This window comes from Magnolia sinica, chromosome 1, assembly GCF_029962835.1.
Source record: "Magnolia sinica isolate HGM2019 chromosome 1, MsV1, whole genome shotgun sequence".
Classification (NCBI taxonomy): Eukaryota; Viridiplantae; Streptophyta; class Magnoliopsida; order Magnoliales; family Magnoliaceae; genus Magnolia; species Magnolia sinica.
In genome coordinates, this window is record NC_080573.1 from 3,224,899 (window position 1) to 3,237,873 (window position 12,975).

At 38.8% G+C, this 12,975-nt stretch overlaps 1 protein-coding gene and 1 long non-coding RNA gene across 2 annotated transcripts; both read right to left on the reverse strand.

The window, feature by feature from the left end:
- Positions 1-795: 795 nt before the first annotated feature.
- LOC131236790 (vesicle-associated protein 4-2-like) lies at positions 796-11,488 on the reverse strand. Its single transcript, XM_058234230.1, has 7 exons — positions 10,976-11,488; positions 10,155-10,225; positions 7,976-8,057; positions 7,729-7,847; positions 2,637-2,714; positions 1,167-1,286; positions 796-1,069 (listed from the first exon to the last, which is right to left on the reverse strand). The coding sequence occupies exons 1-7, from the start codon at positions 11,223-11,225 to the stop codon at positions 1,007-1,009; spliced, it is 783 nt and encodes a 260-aa protein (XP_058090213.1). The 5' UTR covers positions 11,226-11,488; the 3' UTR covers positions 796-1,006.
- On the reverse strand, positions 3,242-6,015 carry LOC131236796 (uncharacterized). The gene is made up of 2 exons (XR_009166883.1): positions 5,150-6,015; positions 3,242-5,076 (listed from the first exon to the last, which is right to left on the reverse strand). It is a non-coding gene; the product is annotated as an uncharacterized LOC131236796 (long non-coding RNA).
- Positions 11,489-12,975: the final 1,487 nt, after the last annotated feature.

Genomic DNA, 12,975 nt, shown 5'->3' on the forward strand with positions numbered 1-12,975 from the left:
TCACAGAGGAAACTACCAAGATTCACTTCTCTAGATATCCTCTGCCATACCCACGGAGCTTTAATTACTCCAAAATATGGAGGCCCTCACTTCATCAGAAGTGCACTAATAGAAAAATGCAACTTATGCTTTAAGAAATATGCTAATCAGTCATGCATGTATAGCCTAGCCTGTCTATATACAAAGGTGCCACACAGGCATGTGTAACAGGGTAAGAGATCCGAGCCATCACCAGGTTGGTCCCAAAATATATACACCCTGATTCAAATTCTGACCGGTCCACTCATCAGGTGGACCACTGTGGTATGAAATAAATGGACAGTAATCTATACAGTTAATGAAACAGGCCTGATTTTGGGGTCAAGGAATTTACATGGCTGAGCCAACTAGATGAACAACCTGAATATTTAGCAAACATGTTGGAGTAGGACATTGGCTGGTAGGTCAATGCACTACACGTGCAAGGAATTAGGATTTAAGAAAAAAAAAAAGGTCTCTTATCTTAGCGGGACAAAACATGTGAATCTACAAGCATTATTGATCAATACACAAGCATGACAAGGATTATGCGGGATGGAGGATTTATAGGTGCTGGTCTAAAATAGATTCAATGCGTGAATGGTCCTGCAATAAAGAGTAAAGACAGACAGGTAATGGAAGCATCTATGACCTCTTTTTCACCATGGAGTAAAGACCTGTAATCTTTTTGGTGCCTTTCCACAAAAAAACCAAATAAATAAATAAATAAATAAAAATTTATCTGTAAGAGAAACTCCATTATCTACAAGAAAGACAAAAGCGAGAACAAAGTGCCTCAAACACATAAGGTTCATGCCACATTTTATGACATAAAAATATGTTATTTCATCTTAGACGGACCTCTAAACAAACCGCACATAACCCAAAGCCAAAATGGGTGGACATTGATACATCCTTTCTCCACAACACATAACAATATCATTCCATTCAAGCAAAAGAAACGCTAAGAATAACAGCAAACTGAACTTTACACTGAATCAACAACCCCTTCGACTTGTTGCCGAGCAAGGTATCTTTCCCTTCGTTCTTTCTAGGAAAAGATAAAAAAGGAGACAAAAAATAAATAAATCAGCAAAGCTCAATTGAAGCAATGGAAATAGATCAGATATCGAAGATAGATTGTTTACCCATTCGTCAATGACAAGTCCTTCACCAACAGGCCGTGGACCAGTGTCTTCAGGAGGTTTCTTACGTGCTTCAAGTGCAGACTCAGCCTCGGCCAATTGGCGCTTCAATTTTTCCATTGCCTTATTCATATTCACAATGTATGTCAGGAACACAATGAACAACTCAAGAAGAAAACATATATGATGCAGTGTTCGGATGCATTAATGAATTGAACTGCAATAATTAGTTAAATAAATAGGAAAATAACCATTTTTGCATGTCGAGCTTGTCTGGCATTCTATTCTAAATGCTTTGCTGTTTCCAAATTTCCCTTTCTAGATAATGGAGATAGTTAGGCTGAAGTCCGTTGGACAGGGTTTTGTTGGCATGAGAATGATTCTGCCAACCTTGTAGCGGTGGGTTCCTTGCCATTTTATGCAGTCAACTATTGGTGCGTGCATGGCCCTCTGTGTGCATGGGTGCTTGTTTAGCAGTTTGCTCAATGAGGCAGTGACTGCCCCTGCATGACCCAACTTTGTTTCCTCACACTTTGGAGCGTGCATGAAATACTTGGGCTAGGAGTCGAGACCAGATGAGAGAATGCGGGAACGTGAGTGGTGTCAATCTGAATAAGGTAGCAACGGACCAAAGTTTAAGGTTTAGACAAGGTTAGGCCTAGCCCAATCCAACACTATAAAGCCCAGGGCTGGAACCCAACCCAAGCTCAACATGGGCCTAGCGTAGCAGGGCCAAGCCCAAGCCAAAAAACTTGTCCTGTTTTCTCAACTCAAGTCGAAAGGCACCTTTTGCACCTTCTCTACACTTTTCCAGTATCTTTTTGAGCCAATCTGTGTCACGATTGGCACAGCTTTTTGGGCAAATTTTTGCCCAATTGTAATTTTGATTTTTTTAGAGGGGGAGGGAGAGAATCATCATCTTCTCCGCCCTATCCCGACTAACTGGGGTTTGGGGGGAGAGCACATGTGAAAGTTACATGAATAGTTATAAAGTCAGGCAGGACTTGGCGGGAATGACATGAGCCCAAAATTACATGAATAGCTAGCTATGAAGTCAGTTCTGGTCCAAACTTACATGCTAGGCTTGAGTCCAGCCACAGGCTGAGCTAACAATCCAAGCTCTGCTACTTGATCTAGAATTTAAAAGCCAACCCCACAAGATGCTAGGAGAAAGGCTAAGATGATGATGATATGACAGTAATGATGGAAGAGGAAAATGACCAAATTATTATCACAGTACTTCCAATTCATATGGAAGGACCAGGAAAAGAAGATTTTTAACTTCCAAGTTTTGACTTGAAAGGAGTGTAACTGCAATTCAAGGCACATCCTAGACGGTAAAGCTAATTTGGCCCTTTCCCCTCCATGGAACTACTTAATGCAATTCAATTTAATAGTCCATTGAAACAAAGCATTAGTTCAATTTAAAGAGAAGAAAGCCCCTTAATCAGTTCTATTGAAAGGCCTACTTACAGGGCTAGGGCGTTCCGCATCTAAGAATACAACCCGCAGAATTTGCTCAACTGCTACTTGATCTTTTTGCTCGTCAAACTGTTACAAAAGTCAAAATCACTTCACAACAGAGACAACCCAAAAAAGACTCCCATTCAGTGAGAGAAAACATGCATGGCAGTCTAATCAAGTTCCCCATGTAACAAGGGCTAGCCTATTTTTTAAAATAACTATTGTGTTGGAATGCATGAGACAAAAAATGCTACTTGTAGGGAGCCACTATTTTAGACCCTCTGCAATTTCCATTTTTGGATTTTTAATATTGCAGAAGTGTTGTTTCAATTCCAGAAAATGCAAAATGTGTTGGTGCAAATCAAGGTGTAGGTAACAAATCCCTTTTCTAATGTATACCTATTCATTAGGATTTATTTCTATGTTTCCTACCGTCATGAAGTAATACTCATATAAGATAACATCAACAATTAAATATCCAGATGCATTGGCCTCCATTTCCACGACAACCCCACTCTTTTTTCTTTTCTGATAACTTCTAATGCATGAGTATGTGGGATGTACGGATGGATGTGGATGTGGATGTGGGCCGTCCCACTATACGGCCCACCTAGTTTTTTTTTTTTTCTCTTTTATATTTAATGATTATATTGGATTGGGACTTGTTTCAAATATTAACATTATTAGTGATGGTATTTTTGTACTTTTCGGTTTTTATTATCAATAGAAAGGGGAAGAGTGGGGACCGCCTAGCCCTAACTCTTTTTTCCTCTCCTCTCAACTTTCTCCTCTCTCTTCTCTTGTCTACCCTTCTCTTCTCTTTTTAATCTATGATTCTACATAGTATCAGAGTATCCTTGTTGCTAATCAAATGGATCTTTCTACCTTCTATCCTATAATTCCCTTTTCTTTTATTTTTTGGTCTCTCTCGTCCCTCATGTTAAAAATCTTTTAAGAAACCTAGGGTTTCTTTTCCTTTTGTTGTATTGGGGTTCTGCAATGGTCCATGCATTAGAAGGGGATGAAGTGTTTGTGACCATCACCTCTCGTGTGTAGAATGTATGGACGTCTGGGCTGATTGCCATCGTTAGATGCCGTGTTCATGATCATCAACCCTCATGATTGGTTGGAATGTGCGGACGCGTGGGCTGGTTATCCTCTTCAAGTATCTTGTGCATACCGTGTGAAGCATACATGTTGGGCGTTCGTTGGTCATGAAAGGTCAGCCTGTATTAGTAAATGCTTGTGGTATATATTCTAGTTCCTTGTCCTAGATGGAAGAGAAAAGTGATTCAAGAACTAGATTCATAAATCCTTTTGATTTTTTAGGGTCTAAATAACCTCCATTAAATTAAATGGACAAACTATCTTTGGTGGTCCAAATCCATCCAAGTGTTTTAACTACCAAGGGAAAATTAAAATACTTGACCGCTGAAAAATCTGATAAGAGTGCCAATATCTATGATTAATTATGACGTGGTTGTGGAATAGTATGGAACCTTCCATTAGTGCAAATGTAATGTTTTTGGATACTGCAAAAGAAGTGTCAAATACAACACGAGAGATGTATTCATCCAGAAAAAATATCTCTCGGACGCATCAATTATTTGAGGAAATATTTGTGCATTAACCAAGCAATAAATAACTGAGTGAATGATAACTAAGGAAATATTTGCGCATTAACAAAGCAATAAATAACTGAGTGAATATTATTAAAAATTTAAAAGAATGTGAGAGGAGCTGAATTTGTATCAACCCCTTACTATTGATTTAGAGAAGCAACATCAGTAATGAGAAGAGTTCCGTGTGGCGAAGTTCTTATCCAGCTTAAAACGTGAATATGAACAAGTTTGTGCACAGATTTTGAGTGGCAAGGATATGCCATCTTTGAATGGAGTATATGCTCACCTCCAATATTTTCTTCCGAGCCTAGTGAGTTAGTGAATTTTCCAAATTGGTCCAATGCTCATATTGGCTTGAGAAAAGGTAAGCGTGCGTGTACTTACCATCTTATCTCCAAATATATCTCTTTCTAATGCTTATCACCCACTTTCCTTAGATTTGCCATATCGGTGTCCTCTCACTCTATTCCCAAGTCACACCAAGAAACACTTTTACATGAGGGGTGAAAGCGGGCAATGGAAGAGGAAATGATTGCTCTTCATCAGAATAATACTTGGAAATTAACTAGTAAACCTTCTGATAAACATGTTGCTGGTTGCAACTTGCAAATGGGTGTACACTATTAAGTTTCATCCCAATTGTACGGTTGAAAGTTTAAAGGCTTGCTTGGTTTCTAAGGAATATACTCAGACCCTTGGCATTAATTATATTAAGACTTTCTCTCTTGTTGCCAAGTTGAACTCTATTTGTGTTATCCTCTCTGTGGTCGTTAATCATAGCTTACACTCCTTACTTGATGTAAAAATATCCCTTTCTTCATGGTGACCTCACTAAAGAGGTCTATATGGAGTAATCACCTAGATTGGTTACTCAATGGGAGTGAAACAAGGTGTGTAAACTATGCAAGGCAATTTATGGGTTGAAGCAGTCACCATGTGCATAATTTGACAAATTCAGTAAAGTTGTGTTGAACTATAGCTTTGCTCGAAGTTATGTCGATCAATCCCATTTTATCTGGAAAGGCACTTCAGGTTTTATTGTATTGGTGATATATGTTGATGATATTGTTGTTACAAGAAGTGAAAAAGAGATTAGGAATATGAAGAAATATCTTCAAAGGCATTTTCTCACAAAAGATCTTGGTCATCTTCAATACTTTCTTGGTATATAAGTTGCCAAATCCAAAGAATGATTTAATTTGTCTTAATGGAAATACGTTTTGGATTTACAATGGATCCAAATCACAAACTTGTTGGTGATCAGGGAGATGTATTGAAGACTTGCGGAGGTATAAGAGATTAGTTTTTTTTTTTTTTTTTTTTTTTTTAAATTTTATTTTAAGGTAAGAATTTTATTAAAGAAGAAACAAAAACAGAAAACAACAACAGAAAGTAGACAGGAAACAGGAAAAAAAAAAAAACTAAAAGAACCTAAAACTATACACAAGTTGTCCCCAGGACAGCATACCCCCAGGAAACCCCAAAAGAAAAGGAAATTAGGGGGCCCATTCCCTAAACATGTCAAGAACCCAGGAGAATACTCCAATCGTGGCTACAGAAAGATTCTTGAAACAATGGTTGTTTCTTTCCGACCAGATTGCCCACAATGCTGCCAGGAACAAAATCCTCCATTTTCTTCCCCATCACCTCTCCTGGGTCAGCGTGCCATTCACATGTGAGAGATTCCATGGTGGAGGGCACCACCCATGCCACCCCTGAGAGTCTCAAAATGCTCCACCAAATATTTGTCGAGAAGGGGCAATGGAACAAAATCCTCCATTTTCTTCCCCATCACCTCTCCTGGGTCAGCGTGCCATTCACATGTGAGAGATTCCATGGTGGAGGGCACCACCCATGCCACCCCTGAGAGTCTCAAAATGCTCCACCAAATATTTGTCGAGAAGGGGCAATGGATAAAAAGATGATCAACTGTTTCTTCGGAACGAAGACATAGGAGGCAAACATTAGGGATTCCTCCCCCCTCCCTCAGGAAAATAAAGCAATCCTTGACAAGAATATCCTTATTAGCAGCAATCACAAAAAGAGTCGAAAAAGTTTCAGCAAAAATCTGGCTACCACACCAAAGTTTGAGCCAAAATTTAATCCTGAAAATCGTTCCCAAAAGTGTAGGATATTCTTTCAAAGACCAAAGGGGCATTTTTAGCTATTCCTTTCCAAATAAATGAAGCTTTGTAAAACGAGGAAGATCTAGTCCACTAGCCTTGAGGGGAAGTACCGTATAAGAGATTAGTTGGGTAACTTATCCACTTAACCATCACTCGACTAGACATATCTTATGTTTTGAGGGTGGTAAGCCCATTTATGAGCTCTTCGAGGGTCCCTCACATGGATTTAGTTGTTTGGATTTTGCAATATCTTAAAGAAGCACCAACATAGAGAATTCTGCATAGAAAGAACAATCATCTTCATATCATAGGGTGACTGGACAAGTTCTTTAATAGATAGATGGTCTACTACCGGATACTTCATGTTTGTAGGAGGAAATTTAGTCATATAAAAGATTAAGTAGCAGTGTTGTGGCTTGATCAAGTGCTAAAGCATAATATAGATCAATGGCTCATACTAGTGAGTTAATGTGGATGAAGAAACCGTTGCAGGAAATGAGAATTGTGGTGAATCTACCTATGTGGTTATTTTGTGATAATTAGGCAGCTTCCTACTTCCCACATTGTAAACAATCTGGTCTATGATGAAAGAACTAAATATACTGAAGTCGATTTTATGGGAGAAGGTTTGCAGTGGTAATCTCTATACCATATGTCCAATCTCGAGATCAACTTACTGATGTGTTCATCAAGGCCCTTCCTCACAGTCAATCTACATACATATACTCCGAGCTTGGCATCAATAACACCTATGCTCTAGCTTAAGGGGGTGTTAATGCATGAGGATGAGGGTTGTACAGCTGTACGACCCACCTGACTTCTTTCTCTTTTGTATTTAGTGTTTATATTGGATTAGGTCGTGTTTGGAATATAAACATTATTACAGAGGGTTTTTTTTTTTTTTTTTTTTTACTTCTAGTTTTTATTACTAATATAAAGGGGAAGACCAGGAATGTCCAGCCCTAACTCTTTTCCCTCTCTTCTCTCAACTTTCTCTTCTCTCTCCTCTCTTTAATCTACGATTCCACAATAACAAAACTAGGCTAGAACGAAAGAACTCAATGTTGAAAAGTACCCTATCTACTATTGAGCCATAGGCAACAAGCCTACCACAGCCCCACATTTGACAGCAAAGCATCATGTCCATGTTTAAAAATACTAGATCTTTTTGAAGCACTACATAAAAATACTAGATGAAGCATGGCAGTGACCAGTGAGAAATAAATTATATAATAGGCCATTCATCAAGATTCACGAGCCCCACAATTTCATTACACGTTTAAGAATGGCATTATGTGCCACAAGATAACACAACAAGGATCAAAAGCGCATTCATTTGGGAGCAAGACTAACCAGCTCGGGTACATATTCCATTACTCCCTTCACCTTCAAACTCATGATCTTAAACTTAACCTTGCTCTTCTGATCTATTGGTTTCTCGTTGTTCTCTGGAAGCTCCACAAACTTGAACACTGGTTGTCCAAAATAAACATACAATGAGAATGGCATAAAGAAAGATGTCCACAGTTTATACGAAAAAAGAGAATGAAATTTTCAAATAAAAACATGAACAAGAACACAGGGCATGATGTTATCATACCTGTTGCTATGATACTTTCACCAGGAGAAAGTATGCCCCCAGGAGGACGCATGAAACAACTCTTAGGTGCAGTTGTTTGGAACTAAAGCAACCAAAACAAGAAATGATTCAGCTCACAGAAATAGGTGATGATGAAAGAGGTGCTACACAGTGCTCAGCACAATTTCCAACATGTCAGCATCATCGTGGATGCCGGAATACTAAAAAAATCAATAAGCTGGAGCCATATTGGTTGTTTTGGTTAGTATAACGGTTCTATCAACCTTATCGGGTTTTCAAAAAGCTTTATGCATATATGTCAAGATGAAGGTTTAACAAGAACCACCAGCATATTTGTCTTGGTCCAGCATTTCATACTGATAAGGCCGACCTTTCAATGATCCAGACTATTCAATCATTCTTCTGGTGGACCCACCAAGAGTGATGATGGATACCTCATCAACCAAACAATTGATTAACCATTTTTGCATTGCATATGGGACTATTGGATATATTTTACTTTTAACCCTCCATCTGCAAGCTAACAATCCATGGCCATGATCATCTGATGGTGATTAGCAGCATCAAGGTGGGGCTAACGTTATCTAAATCGCCACCCCAAAAACATTTTTTGTTCCAAATCTCACAATCTGGATTATGGGTCATTTATGATGTGAATCATTTTTTTACAACACAAAATTATGGTTTACAATCTTATAGTGGATTTAGTAATTTACATTAAAATTAAAATGTATGATCTATTCTCTGTTTTATGTAAAATCAACCATGGAAATGCTACATTCAGAGGGTTCTCCTCAATCAGGAGATTTACGGAACATGTTAGGTTGATGGAAATGCTGCACGATCACAAGCATCTCACTTCATATAGGGATAGATGGGTATGGAAATCTAGTAAGACTGGAGCTTATACAGTGAGATTCTTCTACCTGATGGTTCATGATCCCCAGTTGCAATCTCACAAGGATCCGATCCAGTACATTTGGAAGTTCCCAGATCCACCCTGAGTTGGTGGCTTTTGGTTGGTTTTCTGGCAAAAACAAGATACTAATGCTTGAAAACTTGAGGAAGAGACATGATAATACCTAACAGATGCATCCAAAATGAGGAAAATGTGGTTCATCTCTTCTTACACTGGACATATTCCAGGAAAGTGTGGACAGGTTCTTTGAGCCACTGGAGGTTTGCAGGGCCATGCCTAGGAAATTTGCAGAGTTGTTGGCAATGTGGCACTTCACTAGGAAGGGTAGGAAGAAAAGGAAGATATGGTGCTTGGTGCTTTTGTGCATCACTTGGTTGATTTGGCTGGATCATAATGGCAGGATTTTCAATGACGAATCCTTATGTCCAAATCAAGCGTTTCATAAGGCTAAATGGTTGGTTATGGAACAGGCTAGGGCGGATGCTGCATTTAGTAGGAGCCAGATAGAAGCCTTTTAGGGCAGCTGGAGGATTCCTCTTCTTTGTATTAGCCAGATAACTTCCCATGATCCCATCATCCATTTTGTTTCCCCTCTTAGTTTTCTTTTAATAAATATTCAGTTAATCGAACATGCAAGATTATAATAATAGCATCCATCATTTCATATGTAAATTACAATATCAATTTGGATATATAACCTATATGTATACTTAGTAGTTAACTAGATTACGTATGCTTGGTAGTAATCTATATCATGTATAATTAGTAGTATGTACTGGAGCAACCCACATGATCCTAATCCTAGCATATCACATACTGGAGGAAGTAACATAGCATGTATATGCTCCCTACCACCAGGTAACCCCATGCTGCCCATCAGATGAGCAGTCCAGATTATGAAGGGCTGGCCAAGACAAATACACTGGTAGTTCAGGTTGAGCATTATATATTTCTGTCTATAATAAAGTAATAATAAAAACATTCTTTTATTAGGTGTAGGTAATCTGGACTCGAATCCAACATTTCAATGTTGAAGAATTGAGAGCACTTGAGACACAGGCTCCGAAATAACAACAATTATAATAATGACGATGAGGCTGGCAAACAAATGCAAATATGAATTCCCTTTACTGATATAGATTTCAAAAATTCAATTATATACATAATAGATTGTTCTACCTAGCATTAGGATCAGCTACCTAAAATCATCAAATTGTACAAAAAGATTTTTGAAAAAAAATCCATGACTCTCTCCCTTACCTTGAATGCAACATGAGATCTGCTGACATTTTTAATCCTGATCGCACTTCTAACCTGTTTACCAGGTTCATCTTCAACACAAAAACACATAATTAGCGTAATAGGGATTGAAGAAGGTAAACCATTTACTAAATTCAATTAAAAAAGATTTCTTTAGAATCAAATTCTGTAGAAATTATCAAAAGTAGAAACAGAATATCAAAAGTAGAAACAGAATCCAACCCATGCATTAGAATTTTAGCATGTTTAAGAAAAACCCAATTAGAAAAATAAAAACACAAACTCAACCCACCATCTATATTCATTTAAACATTCAAATCTAAAACCAGTTTATCAAAAAGAAATAGAGAGTGAGAGAGAGTGAAATCCCAATTTGACAAAACAACGATTGACAGAAGAAAATACTAAATAATAACAATTAGCTATATTGACCCAAAAAATCAAAAGTCAACAAGTAACAAAAATAACAAGAACCATTTCTAGAATTCCAATGGAAAGACCCGCATCATATTAAATAAATAAATAGAAGCAAATACAAAACAAGTTAAAATAATTTTATCCAAATGGATTAGAACATCCAAAGTAAATAAAACCCAAACAAACAATAACAATAACATCCAAAACACCACCACCACCCAAAAAGATTAATAAAAGAAAAGGAAATGCAATATCTAAGCTTTTCCTGAGAATCCATGCATTCAAATGAGAAAACAAAAAAGACCCAGATAAAAAGACCCATTTTCCCCAATTAATCAAAACAATCCAAAAACCATCGAACCATTTCTATACAGTTTACGCACACTCCTCGAAAAAAATCTCACATGGGAAGTAGAGTTTGCTCGAGGGATCAAGACGCAGCCTCCGACGCGTCGGAAGCAACGATTTCGCCACCGAAGAGACCGAGCTCGGGTGGGGATTCGATCCCTCGATATGGTGCTGCTGCGGCTGCTGTTGCAGATGGTGCTGCGAGGAGGAGGAAGAAGAAGACGAATTCCCCATCTGCCAAAAGGGCATGCGACACAGACTCCAAACCTTACCGTCATGAACTGATTTCTCTTCTACCATAGCCATCTCTCTCTCTCTCTCTCTCAAATAATTTTTTTAAAAAAAGGGCAAATCCAACTCGGGAAACCAGTTTTTGATGCGGTTTCCACCTCAGGACATTGAGAAAAGGGTGGTGTTGATTTTTTGGGATCTTGATTTCTGAAAATTCTCTCCCCCTCTCTCTCTCTCCTTTTGTTTTGTAATATCAAAGGAATCACTGGTGTTGGCTTGGGGTGGATGAGAGAGAGAGACAGGGAGAGACGTCGAAGCCACTTTACTCTTTGGGAGTTGAGATGGTGGACCGGTATGAGTCAGGTCGGACTTTAAATGATGCAATTAATTGCATTGGACATGTGGGGTTCACGTCCGTGGAAATTTATTATATCTGATCAAGACCGTTGAGAGTTGGCACTTCATGACACTCTGGATGTACGAAATTCTCCTCCAATCGCTAAACACCTTAACGGTAAACTACAAAATAATAAAAAGATACCCAGCAGTTCGACGACAAAGATCAGATGATAAATGAGACGTAGGGAAATTTCAATACCTTCCAGTTGTATGGAGCACGCGTGGATGTTCGAGTGCCCTCCCGGACGCGGACTAGGTAGTAAAGACCTCACGGAAGCCGATTGACTCCTGCCGCCGCCTGGACGGACTCAGTCCAGGCAAGGCCCTTGTGGGGCCCACAGTGATGTATAAATTTTATCCCAACCTTCATTTTACCATATCATTTCAGGGTATGACTCAAAAAATAGCAAATCTAAGGCTTAAGTGGACCACACGGTGGGGATTTAATATTCCACCGTTAAAAGTTTCCATCAAGCTGATATTTGTGTTTTAACTTCAGCCAATGATAATGACCTTATGAATAGGTTGGATGGCAAATAAACATTATGGTGGCTATAAGATAGTGGGTGTCATTATCATGGGTTCTTCCATCCTTGGATTTACCTCTCATATTATTATTGCCTTAACGTGGAAAAATGAGCGGATAATGTGGCTAAAACTCATACATCTGGCTCCACAGGGCACTTACCTTCGACCAAGTATGGCCCGGCAAGGTCAGGATGTACCTGTCTATGGATGCTGAAGGCCTGCAACGTCGGACATGATGGGAAGTTTTTGAGGTCGAAAGTTGGGTGGTGGGCACTGTTATGTTTTTGAGAAATTCATTCGGTCCGCCGCTTTTACCACCTCATTTTATGAAATAAGACACAATAAATAAATAAATAAATAAATATATATATATAAAAAAGTGAACCACGGACATGTCTACTTGAAGCCTTTTTATGTTCCACTGCCGTGTTCATATGCTATCCAAATTATTCATAGGCCATTCCCACTTGGGTAAACTAAAGCTTCAAAAATACCAGCATAATCCAAAACTTATGCAGCGCCCCAAACATTTCTACGGTAGTCATTTAATCTTCACTGATTCCCATCATGCGGCCCTCTTCAACTTTGGATCTTGTCTTATTTTTTGTCTCATATATTAAGGATGAGGTGGACAAATGGATAAATAAAATAGATTTCTCACAAGTATCAAGGTTGGCCTAACCTCCAACTACAACAACTAAGGCCGGTTCACTGCAATCAGTATCCCATCCATGAGATAAGCCCCGAAATGTCAGGCTTAGATCCCAAAATGCAGCCCCAATTCGTAACGCAGGCAGGCTACAACCTCACCGTCCATTAGGTTCACCGTGATGTGCATATGTCACCCACGCCAAGTAAACCTCCCTAATCGATTATGAGGTTCACCTGCATGTGCATA